This window comes from Stegastes partitus, unplaced genomic scaffold, assembly GCF_000690725.1.
Source record: "Stegastes partitus isolate 25-593 unplaced genomic scaffold, Stegastes_partitus-1.0.2 Scaffold866, whole genome shotgun sequence".
NCBI classification, from domain to species: domain Eukaryota; kingdom Metazoa; phylum Chordata; class Actinopteri; family Pomacentridae; genus Stegastes; species Stegastes partitus.
The window spans coordinates 213,334-233,707 of NW_007578597.1; the positions used below are offsets into that span (position 1 = coordinate 213,334).

The following is a 20,374-nucleotide window of genomic DNA, read 5'->3' on the forward strand; positions in this document are numbered from 1 at the left end:
TAGATGCTTCCCTCTTCCAGCACACCTGATTCAGACGGTCAGCTCATCATCAGGCTCTGCAGAAGGCTGATAACGATCCGATCATCTGAACCAGGTGTGCTGGAAGAGGGAAACATCTAGAACATGCCGGACTGTGGCCCTCCAGGACCAGGACTGGACACCCCTGTTATAAAAGAACAAATTCCTGTTTTTAGTCTTAACATATACGTTGACGTGTTTTCCTGCCTGTAGCTTTGCTGGTTATTAGTAATTTAACAGAACAATCTGGACCATGACAGAAAAATGTCCAACAAACAACCTGCAGAAAGTGTTAAAGACACCAACAGACATAAGAAGGACATGACTGAGGTTCCAGGTGTCCTTCATCCGTCCACGGCGCCGGCCGGACCTGCTGCCTCGTCAGGCTGCCTGTGGAGAAGCAACACGGTGACATTAAAGCCACACTCGGGCGTTTCTTTAAGCTGTTTACATGCTGAAGATGTGACAGGGTGTGTGAACGGGTGGAGCCGCTTTGGACCAGCATTTCAACACCGACCTCACTTGGGCAACTTTCTTTCCTGTGAGAAAAGAAAAGACAAACGGATCAGTACTCAGGCGTGTTGCAATGACACTGCACTGACTCTGCTGCGTGTAGTTGAGCAACGCTGACTTTTTCGGCGCTTCATCCAGCAAAAGCAGATGCAGCCGAGGATGGAGACGGCTCCAGAGCCCGCCACGGCCAGCAGAGCCCGTCTGTAGCCTGAGGAGGACGGAGAGCACAGTGAGCTTCATCCTGCTCAGCGACAGCAACACGACGGCAGCAAACGTTTCCTCAACACTGGTGGAACGCTACAGACACGTTTTAGGTTTTCTTTTTTTAAGAAAAGGTTTTATCAAATCTTTAAAGAACGTTTTCAGAAAAATTCACTTATAGAAGATAGATGCTGTTCAGTGACACCAACGGAGGAACGTTCTCAACGTTAAAAAACACGTTTTCCAGATGTTATCGAGGCATCCGATGCTTTTTAATAAAACATTCCTGTAATAACAGAAGTCTAACATTCTGCCTGTAGGGTTCAGGGGATGTTCTGGAGGAAACAGTGTTGAGTCTATGAAACGTTCCCACAATGTTCCACATATAACTAAGACGGAACGTTCTCAGTAGAACAAGTGCTGAAAGCGTCAGAGCCTAACACTCAAACTCAGTGTCTTTATCTTCTTTTAAAAATATGGTGAAGCAACTGTTTACCGAGTCCTGTACCTGCTTTCAGTGTGTTTTGTCTTCAGAGCCTTTCATTGGTACGTTCTGTTTGTGTTGTTGTTCTGTTTGTGTAGTTGTTTTGTTTGTGTTGTTGTTCTGTTTGTGTTGTTGTTCTGTTTGTGTTGTTGTTCTGTTTGTGTTGTTGTTTATGGATGTGTTGTGTTTCTGCTCTGTGCTGCCTCTTTTCCAGGTCGTTATTGTTAATGAGAATCTGTTCTCAATTAACCTACCTGGTTAAATAAAGGAAAAATAAATAACGGTTATTTTATGAACTACATCTTCAGGAATCTGTCTTCACCCAGAACGTTCTGGAACTTAGAATCCAAACCCACCGGTCGCTCCAAGCGTTGGTGGGACTCTGCAGAACTTTCTCAGAATTATTCTTTTAGAACTCGATGTAGATTCGTCACTTTTCCTTAGTTTTACAAACAGCAAGATTGTCCTGAAAACATTCTGAGAAAGTTCCTGTAACGTTTTAAAGTTCCCAGAATGTTCTTCCTAAAACGTCCTGCTGGTGACAGACCATCGAGCTCCAACGTTGTTAAAACATTTTCCAAATGCAGCGCTGAGAATGTCCTTTCCATGTGATCATGTTAGGGTTGTCTGACGTTGCTAGAATGTTTTGCAGAAGAACGTTTGACAGCGTGTTACCTCGACAACATCCCTGGGACGCCTCGCTTTCTGAATATCATCTCGATAACATCTGGAAAACACTTTTTGAATGTTGGTTTGAGGAAACTCCTTCTTTGTTGTCATACGACACACTGGGCGGCCTGACAACATCCTCTGAGCATCCACCTGAAGTCTGAACCTGAGACAAACGTTTGGTAGAACATGTTAGCCAGTGTTGTGGGAACGTTCCCTGTTCGCTGGATTCACTTTATACTACATTTAAAGTTTGACACAAACTCACATACACATACACTAACCCAAACCTAAAATATGATAGTATTTATTCAAAAACATGACTTAAAAAAAGAACAAGACTTATATATTTTTTAAAAAGTCCATTTACTTGAACAAGCAGGTCTGGGGCCGCTCCAGAACCCGGTGAGCCCACAGGTCACCGCTGAGAGGCCGATCATGAGATAACCTGGGTGGCATTTAAAGCGACAGGTTGTGTTGAAGACCTGGTTTCCTCCGGAGCAGCTCAGGTCGCTGTTATCAGGCTGGGACAGAGGAGGACATGCCACTGCTGGAAACAGCAAACAGGGACACAGTTATGTAACGTTTTAATAGCGTTCTAGGGTAGAAAACAGTCACAACACATTTTTAGAGCGCATACATGCTGACGCATGTGTTTTGGCCAGCATTTGACTGTGATCCTCTGTCAGGCCTCAGGAAGCTGAGGAAACAGATGCAGCGCTCATGATGACCCAGTTCAAATTCTGCGAAGAAATAAATGTAATGTTCTGAAGAAGAGCGGTATTATCAGGAGTACTGCTTAATGAGCTGTCCTGTAAATAGGCATCACCAAGTGGAGCATCTAGGAAGGCACAGTCCTGACCATCCGCCTCACACCTGACTTTCTCGTGACTCCTATGACTCCTGAGTTCTCTGTAATGACGTCACGTGTCTTTGTCACAAACAGCAGTTGTGACTTTTGGATCTTTTTAGATTTCTTGTAGCTCTTCTGGATACATGACAGAATCTACAGGGTCAGAAATATGTACAGCAACGTGAATGATGGGCTTTGGCACTGTTAATTAAATGTAGTGGCGTGGCCTTGAAGAACCTTCTCATGCGTGATGATGACTGACTGCAGCTGCTGACTCCTCTGAGCCCGTTCAGACAGACTCAACCACCAACAGTCCAGTGAGGAAGTCTGAGGAGTTCAGCAAAGATCTGACTTCAACAAGTTCAAAAAGTCACTGGGAGACATTTTAAACGGCTACCTATCCCCAAATCACCTGTGCAAGCAACTGGTCCAGTTGTGTCACTGCTACGATCGGGAAGAAAACCCAAACTACCTCCTGCTGCTGAGAGACCATTGGTCAGGATGGTCAGGAGTCACTCAGGAATCCACAAAAAGCTGGTCTGCAGTGGACTGGAAGCTGCTGGAACATCAGCAGCAGTGTTCAGAGTCAGGCCTGTTTTATATCGACATCAGCTGAGAGGCTCCCAGGCAGTGAGAAGGTCCCTACGCTAGGAGTGGCACCTTGAAGCTCAGCTGAAGGTTCATGCTGATCGCATGGACAAAGAAAAGGCCTTCTGGAGAAGAGTGGTCAGATGGAACAAACAAAGGACCATGACCACCTTTGGAGGAGAGAAGGCGAAGCATGGCGGTGGCAGCATCCTGCTCTGGGGCTGTTTTAGTACCAGTGGAACTGGAGCTTTACACAAAGTAAATGGAAAAATAAAGAAGGAGGATAGTCTCCACATTCTTCTGGAACACCTGAAACCGTCAGCCAGAAGGTTGGAGCTTCAGTGTTTCTGGGTGTTCCAACGAGACACTGACCCCAAACACACATCAGACGTGGTAAAGAAATGGTTCAACCAGGCTAGAATGAAGGTTTTAGGCTGGTCTCCCCACAGTCCTGACTTAGACCCTGTCCAGAACCTGTGGACTGTGATGAAGAAACACGTCTGAGTCAGAAAGCCACACAATGAGACGACCTGCACCACTTCTGTTCAGAGGAGGTGCAACCAGAAGCTGGTGGAGGCTACCACCAGCTTCTGGTTGAAGTGAAAATGGCCGAAAGACGTTTAATAAACTTTACTGCTGCTGTATGTGTGTTTTTGACCTGCAGACTTTGTCATGTTTCCAGAATAAATCTACAAAGGAACCAAAATGCGAGTGACAGGAGTCACTGAAAACTAAAAACTTGCATGAAACACGTGATCTGTTCAAGTCCAGGTGAACTTCTGTTCACGGCTGTCTGTTGTGAAGCGCTCCGTGCTCACCTGTTTCACACCTGTCTCCTGTAAAACCGGGATCACAGAGGCACGTCGTGTTCTCGATGGTTTCCTGGCATCTTCCTCTTTCACATGCCGCTGCAGTGCACTGAGCTGTGAAGAAAAGGTCAGCCTTTCACACTTCTGAAACACTTCCATTGTACTGACGTTCCTGGTTTATAAACTTCACATACCTTTATAACAGACTGCATATTTTTTATTGCCACATTTCTCATCGTTCCACTTGCCCCGGTTCGGTCCAGTGTTGACGTAGATCTCCACACAGAACTCTGTGCTGTGGTTGTTATTGGGCTCATTCGGTGCCCATGAATTCTCACCGATCCACGTGCTGTTGTTGCCAATCCAAGTCCAGGTTTCATTCTTGTGGCTCTTGGTGATTCCGATCCAGTAATACGGGCTGCCTTTTCTGTTTGGCAGCTTGGAGACCACGTAGTCGTTCTCCTCCTGGCTCTGGAACACCACCATGTCCGTGAAATTGGTCAGGCACCACTTTCTGGCCTGGGTCCAGTTCATAGACTTGCGTGAGAAATGGTAAGTCCAGCCGAAGGTGGTTTGAGCCAAGGAGAGACCTAAAACAAAATGTATGGTATCAGATGTACCAGCGTTCCTATGCTGTTATTGTCCTGCACATTGTGACAGAAGTGTAAACCCACCAAGAAGAAGGAAAAGTGTCCACGTCATCTTCAGTGAGTCTGAGCAAAGAACAAAAAGGAGCAGAAATGTAAGTATGAGTGAATCTTCCACTGAAAAATAAGAAAGGTCCTACTTACTGTAGCTGGAATACAAAATGACACGAGCGTCTCCGTCAGTTCAGCTCCAGTCGTATCAAACCTGAAACTAAAACACAGTCAGGGCTCGTTGGTTTGGTGCAAGTAGAGCTCAGCATCAGGCTTTTATAGTTTCTGTGGCGCTTTCACTGCAGCATTATCATAGAATACCTGGATGTTTACTGGGCACGCTGAAAGGATGTGATAAACGATTTAATGACTTGTTGACCTTCGAACAGTAAAAGTGGGTTCAGGGGAACATTTTTCAGGACTAAAGCGACATAAAAGGACATGAAGACGAAGTATTCAGAGTTAAAGTGCCAACGCAGCAACGTGAAAGTTACTGCATGAGAAACCAGCTGTACAAATGTATTAATGACAATATAAATGTAGAAAGATCTCCAGCAGCAGCAGAGAAAGCCCTGGTGTGGTCCGACCGACTGACTTCTTTAGATTCTTAGCAGTGATCTGCAGCATGGTGCTGCTGCTGCAGGCGGAGATGTTTTTACAGCCATACGGTCGTATATAGAGGAGCAGCAGATACATGGGAGGGGCTGTCATCTGCTTAGTCAGACAGAAAAGAACAAAGTTTTCAGTTCCAGTTGGTTTTTGTTGGCTTGTCCTCTAATCTTTGATTTTTGGTGAGATTTCGGATCATTTCAGCATTTGTTGAAATAAAAGCATGTGAGACGATTGGAGGGAAAAATCCCAGCGAGGTGGAGCTCGCATCTGAATTTATACGACGTCAGAGGACAAAAGAAAAGCTCCTCAAGTTGTAAAAGCTCGTTGTGTTATCCACGGTGGAAAATGTGCATCTTAAAGTCACGACACCCGTCAAATGAATGAGTAGAAAGAATGAAATTCACCTTTGAAACGCTGCAAATTAAAAGTGAAACGTAGAATAAACTGGAAGCAGCAAGTGTCTCCAACCAGCCTGAAAGGCGTCAGCGCTCGGCTGAATGTGCAGACGCACTGTGAGCGCAGTGCGACCAGCACAGGGACACAACTCACTCACATCAAGTCATTTCCCTGTAAATACTGAGTAAAAACACACAGACGCTGTGTCGCCTGTTCTGTGTGGCACCGTTAAATAAAGGACTCTGACACGGTTTAAAAAGGTTTAAAAAGGTTTAAAAAGGTTTAAAAAGGTTTAAGAAGTCAAATCTGATGCTGTTTTTGGTGCCTCTGTAAAAACTGATGGTGTGAATTCAACAAAAAATGCTCACAGAGCAGTTTACAGTCAGCTGAGATTATTATTATTATTATTATTATTATTATTATTATTATTATTATTATTATTATTATTAGCTCCTCTTCTTCTTTGTCCTTTGTTTTTAAATGTTAAACTGGATCATAAAGATTAAAGCGGTTTTGTTATTTATGTTGTAATTCACAGTTTAAACACATTTGAAAGGAATGTATATAGCTAATGCTGTATATATATATATGTAACTCTATATAAATACAGTGTAAGGTTGGATGGTGGAGTCACAGGAACCAGCAGCAGACCTCCTGTGGGTCCTATCTGACGAACTTTACAGGAAAATGTCTTAGAGTGAAGCATCGTTTGCATTTTTTAAATTTTTTGTGGCTCTTGTGGTTTTCTCTAAATTTAGACACTAAAGTGAATCCACGTGTTTAACAGCAGCCGTACAGAGACAGAACTCCTGCTGCCACCTTCAGCAGAACGTGAGACACCAGATCTGTTCCTGAAGCTCTTTGAGACAAACTATGTCTTCATCTCCTCTGCTCCGACCCTCAGGAAGCTTCTTCCTGCAGCTCTGGATGAACTAACCGATGTGGCCGTGCCGCTCAAACACACAAATGTTGGTGCTGCTGCTGAAGCGACTGAAGCCTAGCTGAGCCTTTAATGCGGCGACTTGACATTCTGCATCACTCAAAATGCATAAAAATGACAATGGCAAAAGACAGTGAGGTTTGGAAGTTTTATTAGTTTAGTGTGTACATGAGAAAAACCTCCAAGAAGCACAGATGCAGATATACAACATGATGCTTTAAAATCCTGCTGTAAGAAAAAAACAGCATTTCAATCTTAATAAATAGTACATAAATACAGCAATCTATTTATGGAAATTACTCACAGTTATGCACCCACGACATTTACAGAGACATGAAACCAGCATCTCCATTAAAGCTGTAGAGCAATGTGCTCGATATGAAACTCCCCTTGGGAGGAAATACACGGCTGAAGAACATCACGGAGCAACCAGGCGTCTTCTGGTCATAATGGCAGCAAAACAGAATGCAACGGCCAAATGGGAAATGTAAAGACGGCCTTTCTGCTCACGGATGACAGCTCTGACACACTGAGTGTTACACGAATGCAGATTATTCACATGTTCACATGGCTGTGTTCAGGACATGGGCCTCCTGAGCCACGTGGCTGCTGCGCTCTAGATGAGGCTGTCGATGCTGTTCTTGTAGACCTGCGGCGGAGGCTCGATGTCGGAGTTGCTGCAAGAAGAGACAGAACAAGATGAGCGCTAAAGTTCAGCTTGATAAAAAGAGAAATGTAGGATTTTAGAGAGTTGATCAGATGAGAAATGATCAGCTGTATTCATCCTGAAGGAAACTGTTTGGTACAATAAACAGCAGCTGGAGAATAGACACAGCTACAGGTTGAGCGCTTTCCTCACCTGTTCAGCTCAAACTGTGTTGCTTTGCGCCTCAGTCGCTTCAAGATCCACATGGTCAGAGACAGACCGGACAGAACCGCGGTTCCTCCTGCAGCCACGCCAGAGGCCACGGCGGCAGCTTTGGATGAAGGAGCTGCAGGAAGAACGGGACAGGTGAAGGATCTGGTCTTTAGAACTCACACTGTGTTTGTTAGTCTGTCGTATTTAAACATCTTCTGACATGTTTTGTGTGTTTTTGTAGTTTTACCTCGACAGGTGGGGTGCTCTCCCGTCCAGTTGCCGTGACGATCACAGGTCAGCAGCTCGTGTCCGTCTAAGGTGAAATCTTGATGGCATGTGAAGGAGCACTGCGAGTTGAACACCAGCTCACCGGCCGTGCAGTTGACGCGGCCGTTTTCAGGAGCTTCGGGCAACGGGCATCTTACAGCTGTTGGAAAGCAACGAGACATTTTATGAGTTCAGATATTGTTTTAGTGGCTCTGACCCACTTCAGTGCTGCATAAATAGTCCAGGTTCTGGTGTGTACCTGTGCAGGTTGGTGCTCTGGACGTCCACTGGCCCGGATGTGCACACTTGACGCTGCCTTCACCCTGCAGCTCGTGGCCTTCATCGCAGCTGAAGGTGCAGACGGTGCCGAGCGGGTGTGGGCTCGCAGAGGCAGCAGGTGAAGGGCTGCAGCTGATTTGGCCACCTGCTGGAGTCTGTGGAAGTGGACATCCTATTGCTGCAAAACAAAGTGAAGAAGAACGTGAGTGGGACGTCATGACAGAATAAAAGAAAAAAGTGCACAGACTGTTTAAAGCAGAGCTTGGTGAGAGAAAAGGCTTCCTCACCTCTGCAGGTAGGTACAGCTGTGGTCCACCGCCCGTCCGCGGAGCACTGAGACGTCTGAGCTCCCTGCAGCTCAAATCCTGCTTCACAGGTGAAGCTGCAGGTGGAGTTCGGCCTCAGATCAGACAAAGGTTCGCTGCACCGAGTGAGCAGGTGAGCTTCTCCTTCTGGATTCTGGCAAGTGACGGCTAGAGCAGAGAAAACACTGCATGTTAACTGGTCCCAAAACCAAAAGAGCCTTTTTAGTGGAAGGTGTTTGGATAAGTGTGGCTCACCTTCACAGCGGGGCACCTGCTCGCTCCACTTGGCTGCTGATGTGCACGTGGCCCTACTCGGCCCCACCAGGCGATATCCGGAGTCACAGCTGAAGCTGCAGGTGTTTCCGTAGCTGAACCTCGTGTCTGCATCATCCCCACATCTGACGGCGCCGTTGTCTAGATGTCTGAGCTCGGGGCACTGGACGGCTGCAGGGAAGACGGTTTCTGTTAAATCACTATCACCATTTTCTCAGTTTTGCTGAAAACGAGCCTGAAATGTCCTCAAAGTCTGCAGCGGCTGATCAGATGGAGCGCTCGCTGCTGGAACCAGCTCTCCGTGGAGCTCCGATTGCTTAGCGTAGAACCGCGTGCACCTTCTTCATCTGATTTCAGCTGGTTTCTTTTCTAATTGATTGCACACTTTATCTTTCTCATGTCGTCTTTTTTTGTTTTAGTCAATCACTTTAATTTTTCTCCAACTCTTTGTGTACTTTATTCAACTTGTCTGTTCTGTCTTTGACTCATTATTTCCTTTATTTTTTAAGCTTGCTTTCTGTAGCACTCCACATAGTATCATAAAGTCCTCTCTAAACCTACAAGGCAGAAATATAGAGTACGTGGACGTACCTGCACAGACAGGTTGTGAGGCGTTCCAGCTGCCTGATGCTTCACATTGCAGAGTGCTGGATGAGGAATCAGTCAGTTCATAGCCTTCATCACAGGTAAAGACGCAGGTGGACTTAAAGCTGGAGGGGCCCAGAGGATCGGAGCACTTCATGGATCCGCTCTCAGGTTGAAGCAGCTTCTCACACTGAACCACTGCAGACAACGGGACAGACTACATCAGACCACACTCCAACAGCGTCATCACACTTCGCTCGTCTTCATTTATTCATTCAACTCACAGTCACACGTCGGCGGCTGCTCCGACCACGTTTCGGAGGCAGTGCACCTCAGAGGTCTGGGCGTGCTCAGCTGGTATCCGTCCTCACAGGAGTACCGGCAGGACGAGTCGAAGGAGAAATCTCCGTAGTTATGGGTGCAGTTTACGTTTCCTTTACTGGGGACGGTTATCTCGCTTCTGTTGCACTGAACGACTACCAACAAGAAAGACAAGACACAGTTAGAGCTCAAGTGACTAAAAACAAGAAAACAAAAGTCGTCCTAAACTCGTGGAACGTCGCCTCTTACCCTGTTCACACTTGTCTCCATAAAATCCTTCAAAGCAGTCACACTTGTGGCTGTTGATGGTTTCCACACAGTCTCCGTGGAGGCACGAGTCGTTCTTACAGGCAGCTGGGCAGAGAAAGAAGCACGTGCATGATTAAAGCCTAATTTATGACTGTTAGAGGAACAGACTGAAGAGAGAAAGCAGGCAAGAGGAGCCGCTCTGGAAGCCCAGACTTTGCTCACCTGTGTAGCACAGAGCAGTCTTCATCTTGCTGCACCTCTCGTCGTTCCACTTGCCCGTCTCCTGCTCCCTCTTGATGTACATCTCCACACAGTCCTCCTTCTGTCCCGAACTTTGCCCAGTCCTGCCATTGTTGGGTTCGCCTATTGCCCAGTTGGTCGCCTCTGCGGTCAGCGACTTGTTGGTCCCGACCCAGGTCCACACGTCGCTCACCTTGCGGATCCCGATCCAGTAGTAGCCGGCTTTCCCTGGGAGCCAGCTGTTGAGATGTGCGATCTCCTCCTGGTTCTGGATTGCCACCATGTCGGTGTAGTGCTTCTGGCACCAGGCTCGGGCTCTAGACCAGGTCATGGTGGTGCTCGAGAAGTTGTAAGACCAGCACTCCACGTTGGTCCACATGCACACTGAGGACAGACGGCAGAGACGCCATGAGATGATGGAGCAGCAGAGGGATTTAAAGATTTCCATCTCATTCAGAAAGTTAGATTTGCACCTTAGATTTACTTACTTGAGCAAAGAAAGGTCAAGTAGATCCATGGAGTGGAGCTCTTGCATCCACGGGACTGAATTAATCCAAACTCCTGTAAAGAATAAAGAGACACGTCAGGATAAATGGATTCCAGATTATCCATCACTGAGCAGAAGCTGAACCTGAGTTTGCACTAAAGAGAATCAAATTGAACTCGACGCCTGTGCACTCACCATTTTAGTGTGTGTGTGTGTGATGTCCTATAGAAGAAGCTGTTCTTCAGTCTCAGCGGCTCTGAGGATGAGATGATTCTGGTGTTTAAGTGCTGAGGCTCCTGCTTTTATACCCTTCACTGGCCTGGTCCAGATTTCCTGGAAGCTTCATCACAGTCGGACTTTTCGCTGGAATTTCCCAGCCCCCCTCCCACAGGGCCTCACAAACTTTTCCTTTCTTTCTTTTCTTTTCTTTTTTTAAATTCTTGCTGTGAAGCTAAGAAAAGATGTCTGTTAGTTTCACTACTTCCATCAGTTATGTCAGTATTATTCCATCAAACAGAAACAAATATGTATCCCAATATTTAGCATTTAGCAGCTATTTGGAGCAACTAAGTTTCCTGAATGTTTCCATGAGTTGCTGCTTTACTCGAGTACCTAATACTAATACTTACATGTCATAGTTACTTTGGCTACTGCTGTTAGCTGCTAGTTTTAACATTTTATCTCAGTTCAAGCTGTTAAATTAAATCCAGAAGACATACTGATGTATAGAACAGGCAAACCCCGTCAGCAGCAGAATATTATAATGTACTAATATCAACTATACAGTAACAGTACGCAGTGACAGAGCCACGTCACCTGATGAACGCTTTCATTTCAGGTAGTTATATATATGTATGTATGGACACATACGTACACATCCATGTAGCTGAATGCAGGTCTGCAGTAAACCACACACTTCTGAAGGTCATAATGTTGTTTTTAAAATGTTTTTCAGAAAGTTGTTGATTCAAATGAAATGTTTTTTGGAAGATGCTGCTGGTGGTGCTGTTTGAGCTGCGCTGACAGATGTTTCTGGTGTTTTTTCCTTCCACTCTATAAATGTCAGTGAGGATGGGCGAACTGATGACATTCAACAGCGCCGCATAGTGCAGCCTCCAAAGCAAACCAACGGCTCCGGAAACAGTTCAGAAAATGGAATATTATATCTTTCATGAAGGATTTATTGCAGGACTCCTGTTGGGCTATTTCAGCTTCAGCGATGTGTGTCTATATATCTGTATGTTTCAGCTAAATGCCCAGTGACTGTATTTCTGCACTGTGAAGACAGTTTTCTGTGCAGGATGTGAGGCTGTCACTAAGTATTGTACATATAAAGCTGTATGAGTGTTTTTACTGAGGAATCTAAAATGTGTGTTGCAAAGACAAACCAAAGTGCGTGACATAAGAACCTGAGGCGTTTCCTGGAAGCCGCATGGATGCATGAAATAAAAAAAGACCACAGAGAGGAAAATCAGTGACATCCTGAGAGCTGATAGGACACACAGACGTTCGAGTGCCTCTCTCTTTTGGATTTGAGCTTTTTAGATATTAATCCACAAATTAAAACAAACAACGCTGGCTTCTGGCAGCATCTTGTGTTGCGGATGAGCTGTGAGCAGCTGGAGTCAAACTTCACGACTTGTGCAATGATTCATTCATACGGTTAGTACAGAGTGTGCCAGCAGACAATGCACAGACTGGACCATGGTTTAGAGAGGACTGACATGTCCTGTCAGAGGATGTGCTCATCAAAGACAAGAAGGAGAGAAAACAAAACATGCACTGGCAGCTAACAAACTCCCTTTAATGAGTGTCTGGAGACGGGAAATGTGTGATGCGGGAGCAGAGGCGCCTGCTGGCTGCCTGACTTTCTAGAAGTGACAGTTCACATCCTTCCTCTCTGAACCGAAGCACCGGATGGTAGCGGCGCTGCTCGACACCCCCGAATCTCCACCTCTTCCCCAGAAGAGTGCTATAAACTCTCTAATTAAGTGCTGCAGAAGAAAACCCAGGGGACGACCCGGCTGCCGGGATTCATAACGTCCAAAACAGATGCTTATTTCAACTGACCACACCGTTCAGACTGTTTCTCCTTTATTCTGCTGATATTAGATTTTAGATATTAGATTCCCTTTACTGTCACAGACGTGTGTCACACTTGGTTTCAGCACAAAAAGCTGCATATCCAGTCACCACAGACAAACCGACCGTTCATGTAGCTTCACTGACCTGTTTTCATGACAGCACACGTGACCCTGGTGTCCTGCAGCCCTTATCTGGATTAAACAGTCATAAATAAACCGCCACTGCTAGAAACCGTTTAGACGACTCTGGATGATGTTTTTCTTTTTTTCTAGAGTCTGTATAATAATAGTACTTTCTGTATCAGGGTTTTTTAGTCATGGACATGTGCAGTGTCATTGTTTTTCCAAATGCAGAGTTTTTATTTTCTGCATTCTTACTCTTCTGTGCAACATCCAGATTTTCTCTATTAAAAAGAATCTGCACAACATCAACATTACTTGTGTATATTTCTTCCTTATTTTTATTGTTTTTTGCTCACTTTGCCTACATTTCTCTTCTATTCCCACTGCAGCTGCAACACTGAGAGTTTCCCTGCTGTGGGATGTAATAAAGGATGATCTTATTTTATTGTGTCTATTTGTGGTAACTGCAGCGACGTCTCTTGGTCTCGGCCGGATATTTAAAGTCATTCTGTGCAGTATTCTGGTATTATTTAAAATGTTGGTGGTTTGGAATGCCTCTTATTCTTACTTTTTGGGGAACCTGGACTGTAATTTACACGAGTTACAGGAAGTTTTATATGTAAACCAAACAAATGACCTCTTTTGTAATGATCCTCTGGGTTCTGATCTGTCATTTTGATGCATTAACACCGTTTTAATCACGATCTATGGACTCCAGGCAGGTTCTGATTCATGAAAGCATTAAAACAACAATCTGGGGAAAATAACAGAAACACGAGGATAATGGATCACGTGGATGACGATGATCCATTTTTGGCACCGGCTAAGGAGGTCATCCACTAAACAGAGGCTCAGGCATCCCTCAGAAGAACATCCATCCTGCTGTCTGCTCAAGTGTCCACAGACAAGAAACTTGGTCCCTGGAAGCTTTGATTCCGACCTCGGACCTCCCTGATGGACACCAGCGGAAAATGGCTGTGTGGCTGTAGGAAATGACAGATCAAGTAGAAATCAAACACACTCAGATCAGGAGTATTTATAGAACATGTTTAAAGCAGCACGAGCAAAGTGCTGCACATGTTGGCAGTCAGGAAGCAGCTGAGAGTGGCACAGAAAAAGTAAAGAACGTGTTGATTGAACCTGTAACACATAAAACAAATATAAACACTTCAAATGAAGACCATTAGGAGCGCATGACCGTCTTAAACTATCAGTGAAGGAGGAGCTCTTCGCTACAAGAGGCGGCTGCTCCGAAGCTCAGGAACCTTTTGGGCTTCCTCACTGTTGCCACTGTGGAAGAACCTTTAGAGCTCAGAATGGTTCAGCCAGAAAGTTCTGTTCCGTGGGGTTTGGGTTCCACTTTGAGCTCAGACACAGATGTAGGCTCTTATTGTTCCCGAACTGAGAAAAAGATGTTTTCTGAATGTAGGACTGAGAGTCTCCTGAATTTTTATCATCGGGGAAAAGTTTTATAGAAGAACGTTCTTTAACACGTTCCCGACAACGTTAAAAGAACGTTCTGTAGCACGTTCCCGACAACGTAAAGGAACGTTCTGTAGCACGTTCCCGACAACGTTAAAGGAACGTTCTGTAGCACGTTCCCGACAACCTTAAAGGAACGTTCTGTAACATGACATTTTGTCATCTCAGGCCTCCAAAACATCTGAAAAACAGTGTTTTTAAAGTTGGTTTGAGGATACGTGAGAACATCTCCAAAGCCTCCTCAGATGGCTGCAGGTAGACGGCTGAGCTGTGGATGCAGCACATTACCGGAGGGTTCATAAAAACCATCTGAGAACATCTGGAAGATATCTTTGAATGCTAGTTTGAGAAGGTTCCTCCTTTTATTGTGCCAGAACATCATCTGTGTTGGATTTGTTTTTTTTTCTTTGAATATTTGATTAAAAAAATCTTCTTTAAAAACTCATGAGAACATAAAAGTAATACTAGCCGACGTTGTGGCAACGTTTCCTGCCAGCTGAGGAGGACCAGTGAGGGAGAGACCAGTAGAACCGGTTTTACTTCTTTTGTTTGCTGGTTTTACTGGATGAACAGAAGAAGCACAGGCTGTGTTTGGATGATGGACTTCGTTAGTAAACTCCAGGCTCTGGTGCATCAGCGGCTCTGTCATGAAGTTGGGTTTGATTTTATCCACAGCAGTGCGCATGTATGGACTCTCAGTCATGGAGATCATGATGATCTTCAGAGTTTCAGTCATGTTCAAGAACCAGGAAAGAGAAGTCCAGCTGCTTGTAACTGAAGCTCTTTGGATACATCCAAACAGTTCCCAGGTGCAGCCATATGGAGTCGCCAGCGTGCGGACGCAGCGTTCATCTGCACATTTATGTCTACACGCTGCGCGCTGTCTGTCTCTTTAAGACAGGAAATAGAAATCCTGGTCCAAATAAAGGCACTGGTGTGGACGCTCCATGTTCTCCGTGGTCTGCAGACCGCTGAACAGTCTGAGAGTCTCCGGCGCTTTGCGTAAAGCTACAGTCGCGATGGCAGAAGCTCTGGCCAAAGTCCCCGACGTGGAGATTGATCCGGAGGGAACGTTCAAGTACATACTGGTCAGAGTGAAAGTAAAAGATGGCGATGTGCACAAAGACATAGTCCGAGGCACAAAAAGTGCAGAGTATCACAGTAAGTTCGTTGCTGTAGTTTGCACAGAGGAGCGCCAAATGCGTCAGTTTAGCGCGAGTCTAACCAAATCAGATGACCCGTACTGCTGCAGATTTGACCTATTTACATGCAGTCAGCGGCTTTATTTACACACTGCCAAGTTGTTTTTTGGTGCATCCACTAAACGCGACGTGTGCGTAAAAGCGGCGCAGAGTGCTTGTTGGCCAAACTTGGAGGCAGCAGCTTTGCGCACATGAGACTGACGATGCCGCAGTAAATATCTGACAAATGCTTCTAATTGTTGATCATCTCAGTCTCCTGTAACTAAACCCAGCTTGTGTGTTTTGTTTGACCGGTTTTAATAATTGACAGATCATATATTTGAGAAGGTCAGTCCGGCCATGCAGGCCCTGGGGATGGAGTGTGAATGTCTGGGCGGAGGGAAGATCGAGCACAACAGCCAGGAGAAAAAACTCAGGGTGTTTGGAGAATCCACTGTGAGTTAATTTAAAGTCAAAATGCATCCAAAGCTCTGAATGGACTCGTCTGAATGTTCTCTCCTTGTTTTCAGGCCTTCGGTAAAGCAGACCACGCTGCGTCTGTGGAGAAGCTGAAGACTGTGTTCAGCGGCTACGAGGTCACCTGGTCTGATGATAAGAAATGAGAGCAGAAAACGTGCTGTCATTTCAGATTCCTGCCTTTATTTATGAATATGGAAACCACAGGATAGTGCTTTAACTCTGCAAATAAACTCAGTTCTTCTGCATCTGTTTGCTTCTGAGTCTGTGAAGGTATGAAGAACTGTTTCAGTGAAGCTCTGCAGGTGCTCCTCAGTGCAGCTTTTACACTTTTCAGTCGTCTACAGTTTGAGGCCTGTGATGTGACTCAGAACCATTATTTAGTTTTTTAGTTTCTTTGGCTTTGTTTGGATCAGAGTCCATTTGCCAAGCGTAAAGTCCATACAGGAAGGGCCGAGCCAGTTGGAGTCACTCACGCATCCTGTTAGTCTGAGGGGAAAGTTTATTGTTTAAAGGACCAAAAACAGATAACGGGGACTTTATCTTTCCATTGTGGTCACGCACTTTCATTTTCTGACTGGTGCTGCATAATGCCAGACATCAAGCTCTTGACACACAATCATGCAACAATAAATAACCGCCAGACAGAAATAACAAGGAGAGCCTGAGCTGAGTCACGTTTTAACTGTAAAACACACCAAAAAAAAAGGTCCTTTCACTTCCTCCACCTCCAGCATTTCAGGCTTTAGTCCGCTTTGCTATTTTAAACTTTCGTAACATTACTATGAAAGACTGGTGGATCTCTGACCGTAACCCGAGGCCTAAGCCTAACCGTAAGCCTGCAACATGGTGGCATCCAGGAGATGAAGTGTCGACTGTGATCTTAGTTTTGTGTGTCAGCATGAAAACGTGGCCGAGTGTGCAACACGTTAGGTTGAGCCAGTTGGCATGTGACTAGTTTTGATGTCATCTGGACATAAAAATAACAACAAATTAAAATCTAATCTCATAATGGCCTCGAAGCAGAAGCTGGAGATTGTAGGTCCCGAAGGGAAACATCAATGTCTGTCCCAAACTTTGCAGGAATCCCTCCCATATCTGACAAAATCACAAATGTGATGCTTTCTGTGGTGTTTATAGAAGGCCAAGAGGTCGCCAAGAGGACGAGTTTGTGGAAACTGTGAATGTCTGAGTAAAGTCTGGAGCGATGCTGAGCTATTCCATAAGATGAGGACATTTTGTGACGTGCTGGTAGTGCAGCGGCGTCTTTAAAATTCTAATTCCTGGAGAAAAAAAAAGAATTCTTTGTGTATTAGACAAATGCACGTCTATCTGAAGTCTAGAAACCAGAGAACCAGCGTCTGTGCTGGCACAAAGTTGACTTTAGAGTAGAGTAGATAGAACTTCATCGATCCCCTGGTGGGGCACCTCAGGGAAATGGTTGACTTTAAAGAGAGATCGGTGTTGCTGTTGTGATACAAAATAGTCTTTATAAAGATAAAAAAACACGATGTGAAGCTCCAGCTATGTGACTCTGAAAGCGTCTCCGTCCTTCCTCAGGGTCTCCAGTCTGGACAGGCTGTGCTCCAGCAGCCAGCCATGTTCTTTCCAACACTTTCTTTCTTTTCTTTCTGCTCTTGACTCATCGTGTTCCTCATGAATTACAGAGAAAACAATTAAAAGCAGATCAGTGGCATGCAGCTCCACAGAGCCGAACAGAATTAGCTCAGGCTGGTTCTCCTTGACCCTCATCAGCAGGCTGAACACAGACACTGAGGCCGGCTACCGGGTGACCTTAAACAGCGGAGAGAACAAAAGTCATCTTCCTTCCAGTTCTCATTCCAATCCAGGGCCAGTTTCCTCTAAACTGATAACCTTTTCTATTATCTACAAACAGGGAGGTCAGCGTGGGAGGTAGAAGTCTTCAACCGGGCTACACTCAGACCGTTTCTTGGGAAATACACTTGTTACAGTAAAGGTTTTATTTAGAGGTTTTATGAACAGCTCACTTGTCTGTGACCAACCGTAGCCAGCCTCTGCTGGAACACAACATGTGAAGAGCAGCTTCCACATCATTATCTTTATTGTTATTCTATATATTATGTTCTTATAAATTACAAATTGTCAGATGTATTTATTGAAAAGCTTTTGGGATCAAAGATTAGACAAACCTTTTCTCTAATATCTTTAAAAACAAAAGCGTAGCCCACCAGCATCCTCTGACACAGGCAGGCCAAGGAACACTGTGTTAAAACAAACAAACAAACAAACAAACAAACAGGCCAGAGCTGTAAATAACATCTACATCAAAAATCTGTGTTTTTGTAAATGATCGTTCATTCTTTTACAACACGATTAATTTTTACTGTTCATAGTTCTGCATTAGACTGGTTACCTGTCCAGGTGAACCTGCCTTCGCCCTCAGTCGGCTGGGATAGACTCCGCCCTCTATGACCCTGGTGAGGATTAAGCGGTGTGTAGATGATGGATGGATGGATAATTCTGCATAGAAATATAATTATTGTTCAGATATTGTTCAGTTTTTAGAGCAAAAAAAAAAAGTATATTGGGAACTGCAAAAATAAATAAATATTTTAAAGGTTTTCCCAGTTTTGATAAAAAACAAAACAAAACAACAGCTAATAAAATCCCACAAAAAATCTGAATTTACACGTTAACTTCAAAAACCAGGGAAGACTGAACATGATGTCCACATGAAGAATCCATATTTTTACAGTAATGTGTACTTTAAGAACGTGTGACCATTTAGTGTCTCAGCTAAAATCTAATTATTTGAAAGATGCTTTAACAGATATAACAGGACTTTATAGATATTGTTCTAATGATTTTGCTGCCAGATTTTCACAGTTTTGGGTTGTTTTTTTTGCACTGTACAATTGATTTGGAGTTGGTCATGTTGGTGGAAATAACTACAGTTATACAAGAACACAAGCTGCTGAAACACGTGTAACGGCTTCACTTAGACCTCTGTGTGAACCAGGCGAGTGTAAATACTTTCTTTGGAAATGGACCACTATTGTTTGTGTTGGATGAAAGTGAAACCTGTTCAGTAACCCAGAAGAGAAGCCCAGTTACTCTTTACTCAAGCTTCTAGGACTACCATGACCTGGATGACTGAGAATCTACAAAGACAGCTAATGATGTTGTTCCTTAATGATGAGAAGAGTAAAAACTCTCAACAGTAAATCAAATGGCTGCAGCAGCAGGAAAGCCGTCGTGCTGTCCACACTGCTCCGTACATTTCTGTATGTTCCATACATTTCCTTTCAGGTGTAAGCACTCTGCAGGCAGCGCAGCATTATGCCTCATCTGAACAGAGATAAGCATCCATGTGCAGCCTTGTTTCCGAAACAAGAAGGTGGTCCCTTCCTGCAGCAGCAGCAGCTCACACCTCAGGCTGTCGGGAAGAGAAGCGACAGCAGGCCGCAGCTCCGTTTACTTTAGCGCTGAAGATCTTATCAGTGAAACAATAGCCGGCCGCTCAATTTTATGAAGTCATTAAGGTCAGCGTTAACAGAAATGTCTGACGCCCAGGTCAAATATACTTCCTGTAAATTAACATATATACATCTCAGTCGCTCTCTGTGCTGCACGTCAGTGGTGCTGATTGGTGCTTTTCTAAGTTCTTATCAGCGTATGGTAGCCCAGGAACCATGACTCATGCAAGCAGACTGTGGTTTCACTATTTCCTCATGATAGGTCTCTTTCCATCATGACGCTGAGTTTGTCACATCAGACACAAGCAGCCTGGGGATTTCTCAGCAACATTTACCACAGATAGCGTGGTTTTATTTTGTTTTTCACTTTTACATGGAAACGGTCTGTGAAAGGGGCAGAATCAAAACCCTGTCAAGTGTAGGACTTCACACATGTTCTAAAAGCCAAACTGCCCTGACATGTTATCATAAAGCCAGGCGATGCCAGTATTTCAACCACAGTATTTACTAACGTACAAGTATGACGTCTACATCCTCTCCTTTACATATTTAATCATCAGGAGAGCCTTCCTGTTGGTGCCTCTTTTCTCCTTATTAAACATAATGTACTCACTGTTACTGATAAATACTTTTTTCTTTTCTTTTTTTACAGTCTCACAAAAATTCAGGATATATCACATCCCACTGAGTTATTCAGTGGCTCACGCTGTGACTTTTGTACTTGTTCATGTTTTAACACGATGAATCCAGACGTGTGACGGTCGACACCGGAGTCATCCGGACACACTGACAAAAGTAAATCTCATCTTTGACAAATGCATCATACTGAAACACTGATCACAATATTCATCCATTCATCCATCATCTACACACCGCTTAATCCTCACTATGGGGGGCGGAGCCTATCCCAGCTGACTCAGGGTGAAGGCAGGTTCACCTGGACAGGTAACCAGTCTATCACAGGGCTACACTTAGAGACAGAC

General features: G+C 44.7%; 3 protein-coding genes across 4 annotated transcripts; 1 reads left to right on the forward strand and 2 right to left on the reverse strand.

Moving 5' to 3' along the window:
• Window positions 1-214: 214 nt before the first annotated feature.
• LOC103365720 (E-selectin) lies at window positions 215-5,015 on the reverse strand. 2 transcript variants are annotated; one of them, XM_008293241.1, is made up of 8 exons: window positions 4,927-5,015; window positions 4,810-4,848; window positions 4,330-4,725; window positions 4,145-4,249; window positions 2,256-2,435; window positions 650-739; window positions 536-557; window positions 215-408 (listed from the first exon to the last, which is right to left on the reverse strand). In XM_008293241.1, the coding sequence occupies exons 2-8, from the start codon at window positions 4,835-4,837 to the stop codon at window positions 363-365; spliced, it is 867 nt and encodes a 288-aa protein (XP_008291463.1). In that variant the 5' UTR covers window positions 4,838-4,848; window positions 4,927-5,015; the 3' UTR covers window positions 215-362. The 2 variants fall into 2 exon arrangements, with proteins under 2 accessions (XP_008291463.1, XP_008291462.1); XM_008293240.1 differs by lacking the exon at window positions 215-408 and having other exon boundaries at window positions 436-557.
• A 1,840-nt stretch (window positions 5,016-6,855) lies between these two features.
• sele (selectin E) lies at window positions 6,856-10,794 on the reverse strand. Its single transcript, XM_008293245.1, has 12 exons — window positions 10,782-10,794; window positions 10,588-10,660; window positions 10,082-10,483; window positions 9,860-9,964; window positions 9,574-9,765; window positions 9,296-9,487; window positions 8,687-8,875; window positions 8,414-8,599; window positions 8,107-8,304; window positions 7,828-8,007; window positions 7,581-7,713; window positions 6,856-7,398 (listed from the first exon to the last, which is right to left on the reverse strand). The coding sequence occupies exons 1-12, from the start codon at window positions 10,782-10,784 to the stop codon at window positions 7,338-7,340; spliced, it is 1,914 nt and encodes a 637-aa protein (XP_008291467.1). The 5' UTR covers window positions 10,785-10,794; the 3' UTR covers window positions 6,856-7,337.
• Window positions 10,795-15,181: 4,387 nt separating this feature from the next.
• LOC103365722 (14 kDa phosphohistidine phosphatase) lies at window positions 15,182-16,181 on the forward strand. Its single transcript, XM_008293244.1, has 3 exons — window positions 15,182-15,436; window positions 15,788-15,912; window positions 15,987-16,181. Exons 1-3 carry the CDS (start codon window positions 15,223-15,225, stop codon window positions 16,077-16,079), a joined length of 432 nt encoding a protein of 143 aa, XP_008291466.1. The 5' UTR covers window positions 15,182-15,222; the 3' UTR covers window positions 16,080-16,181.
• The last annotated feature ends 4,193 nt before the right edge of the window (window positions 16,182-20,374 follow it).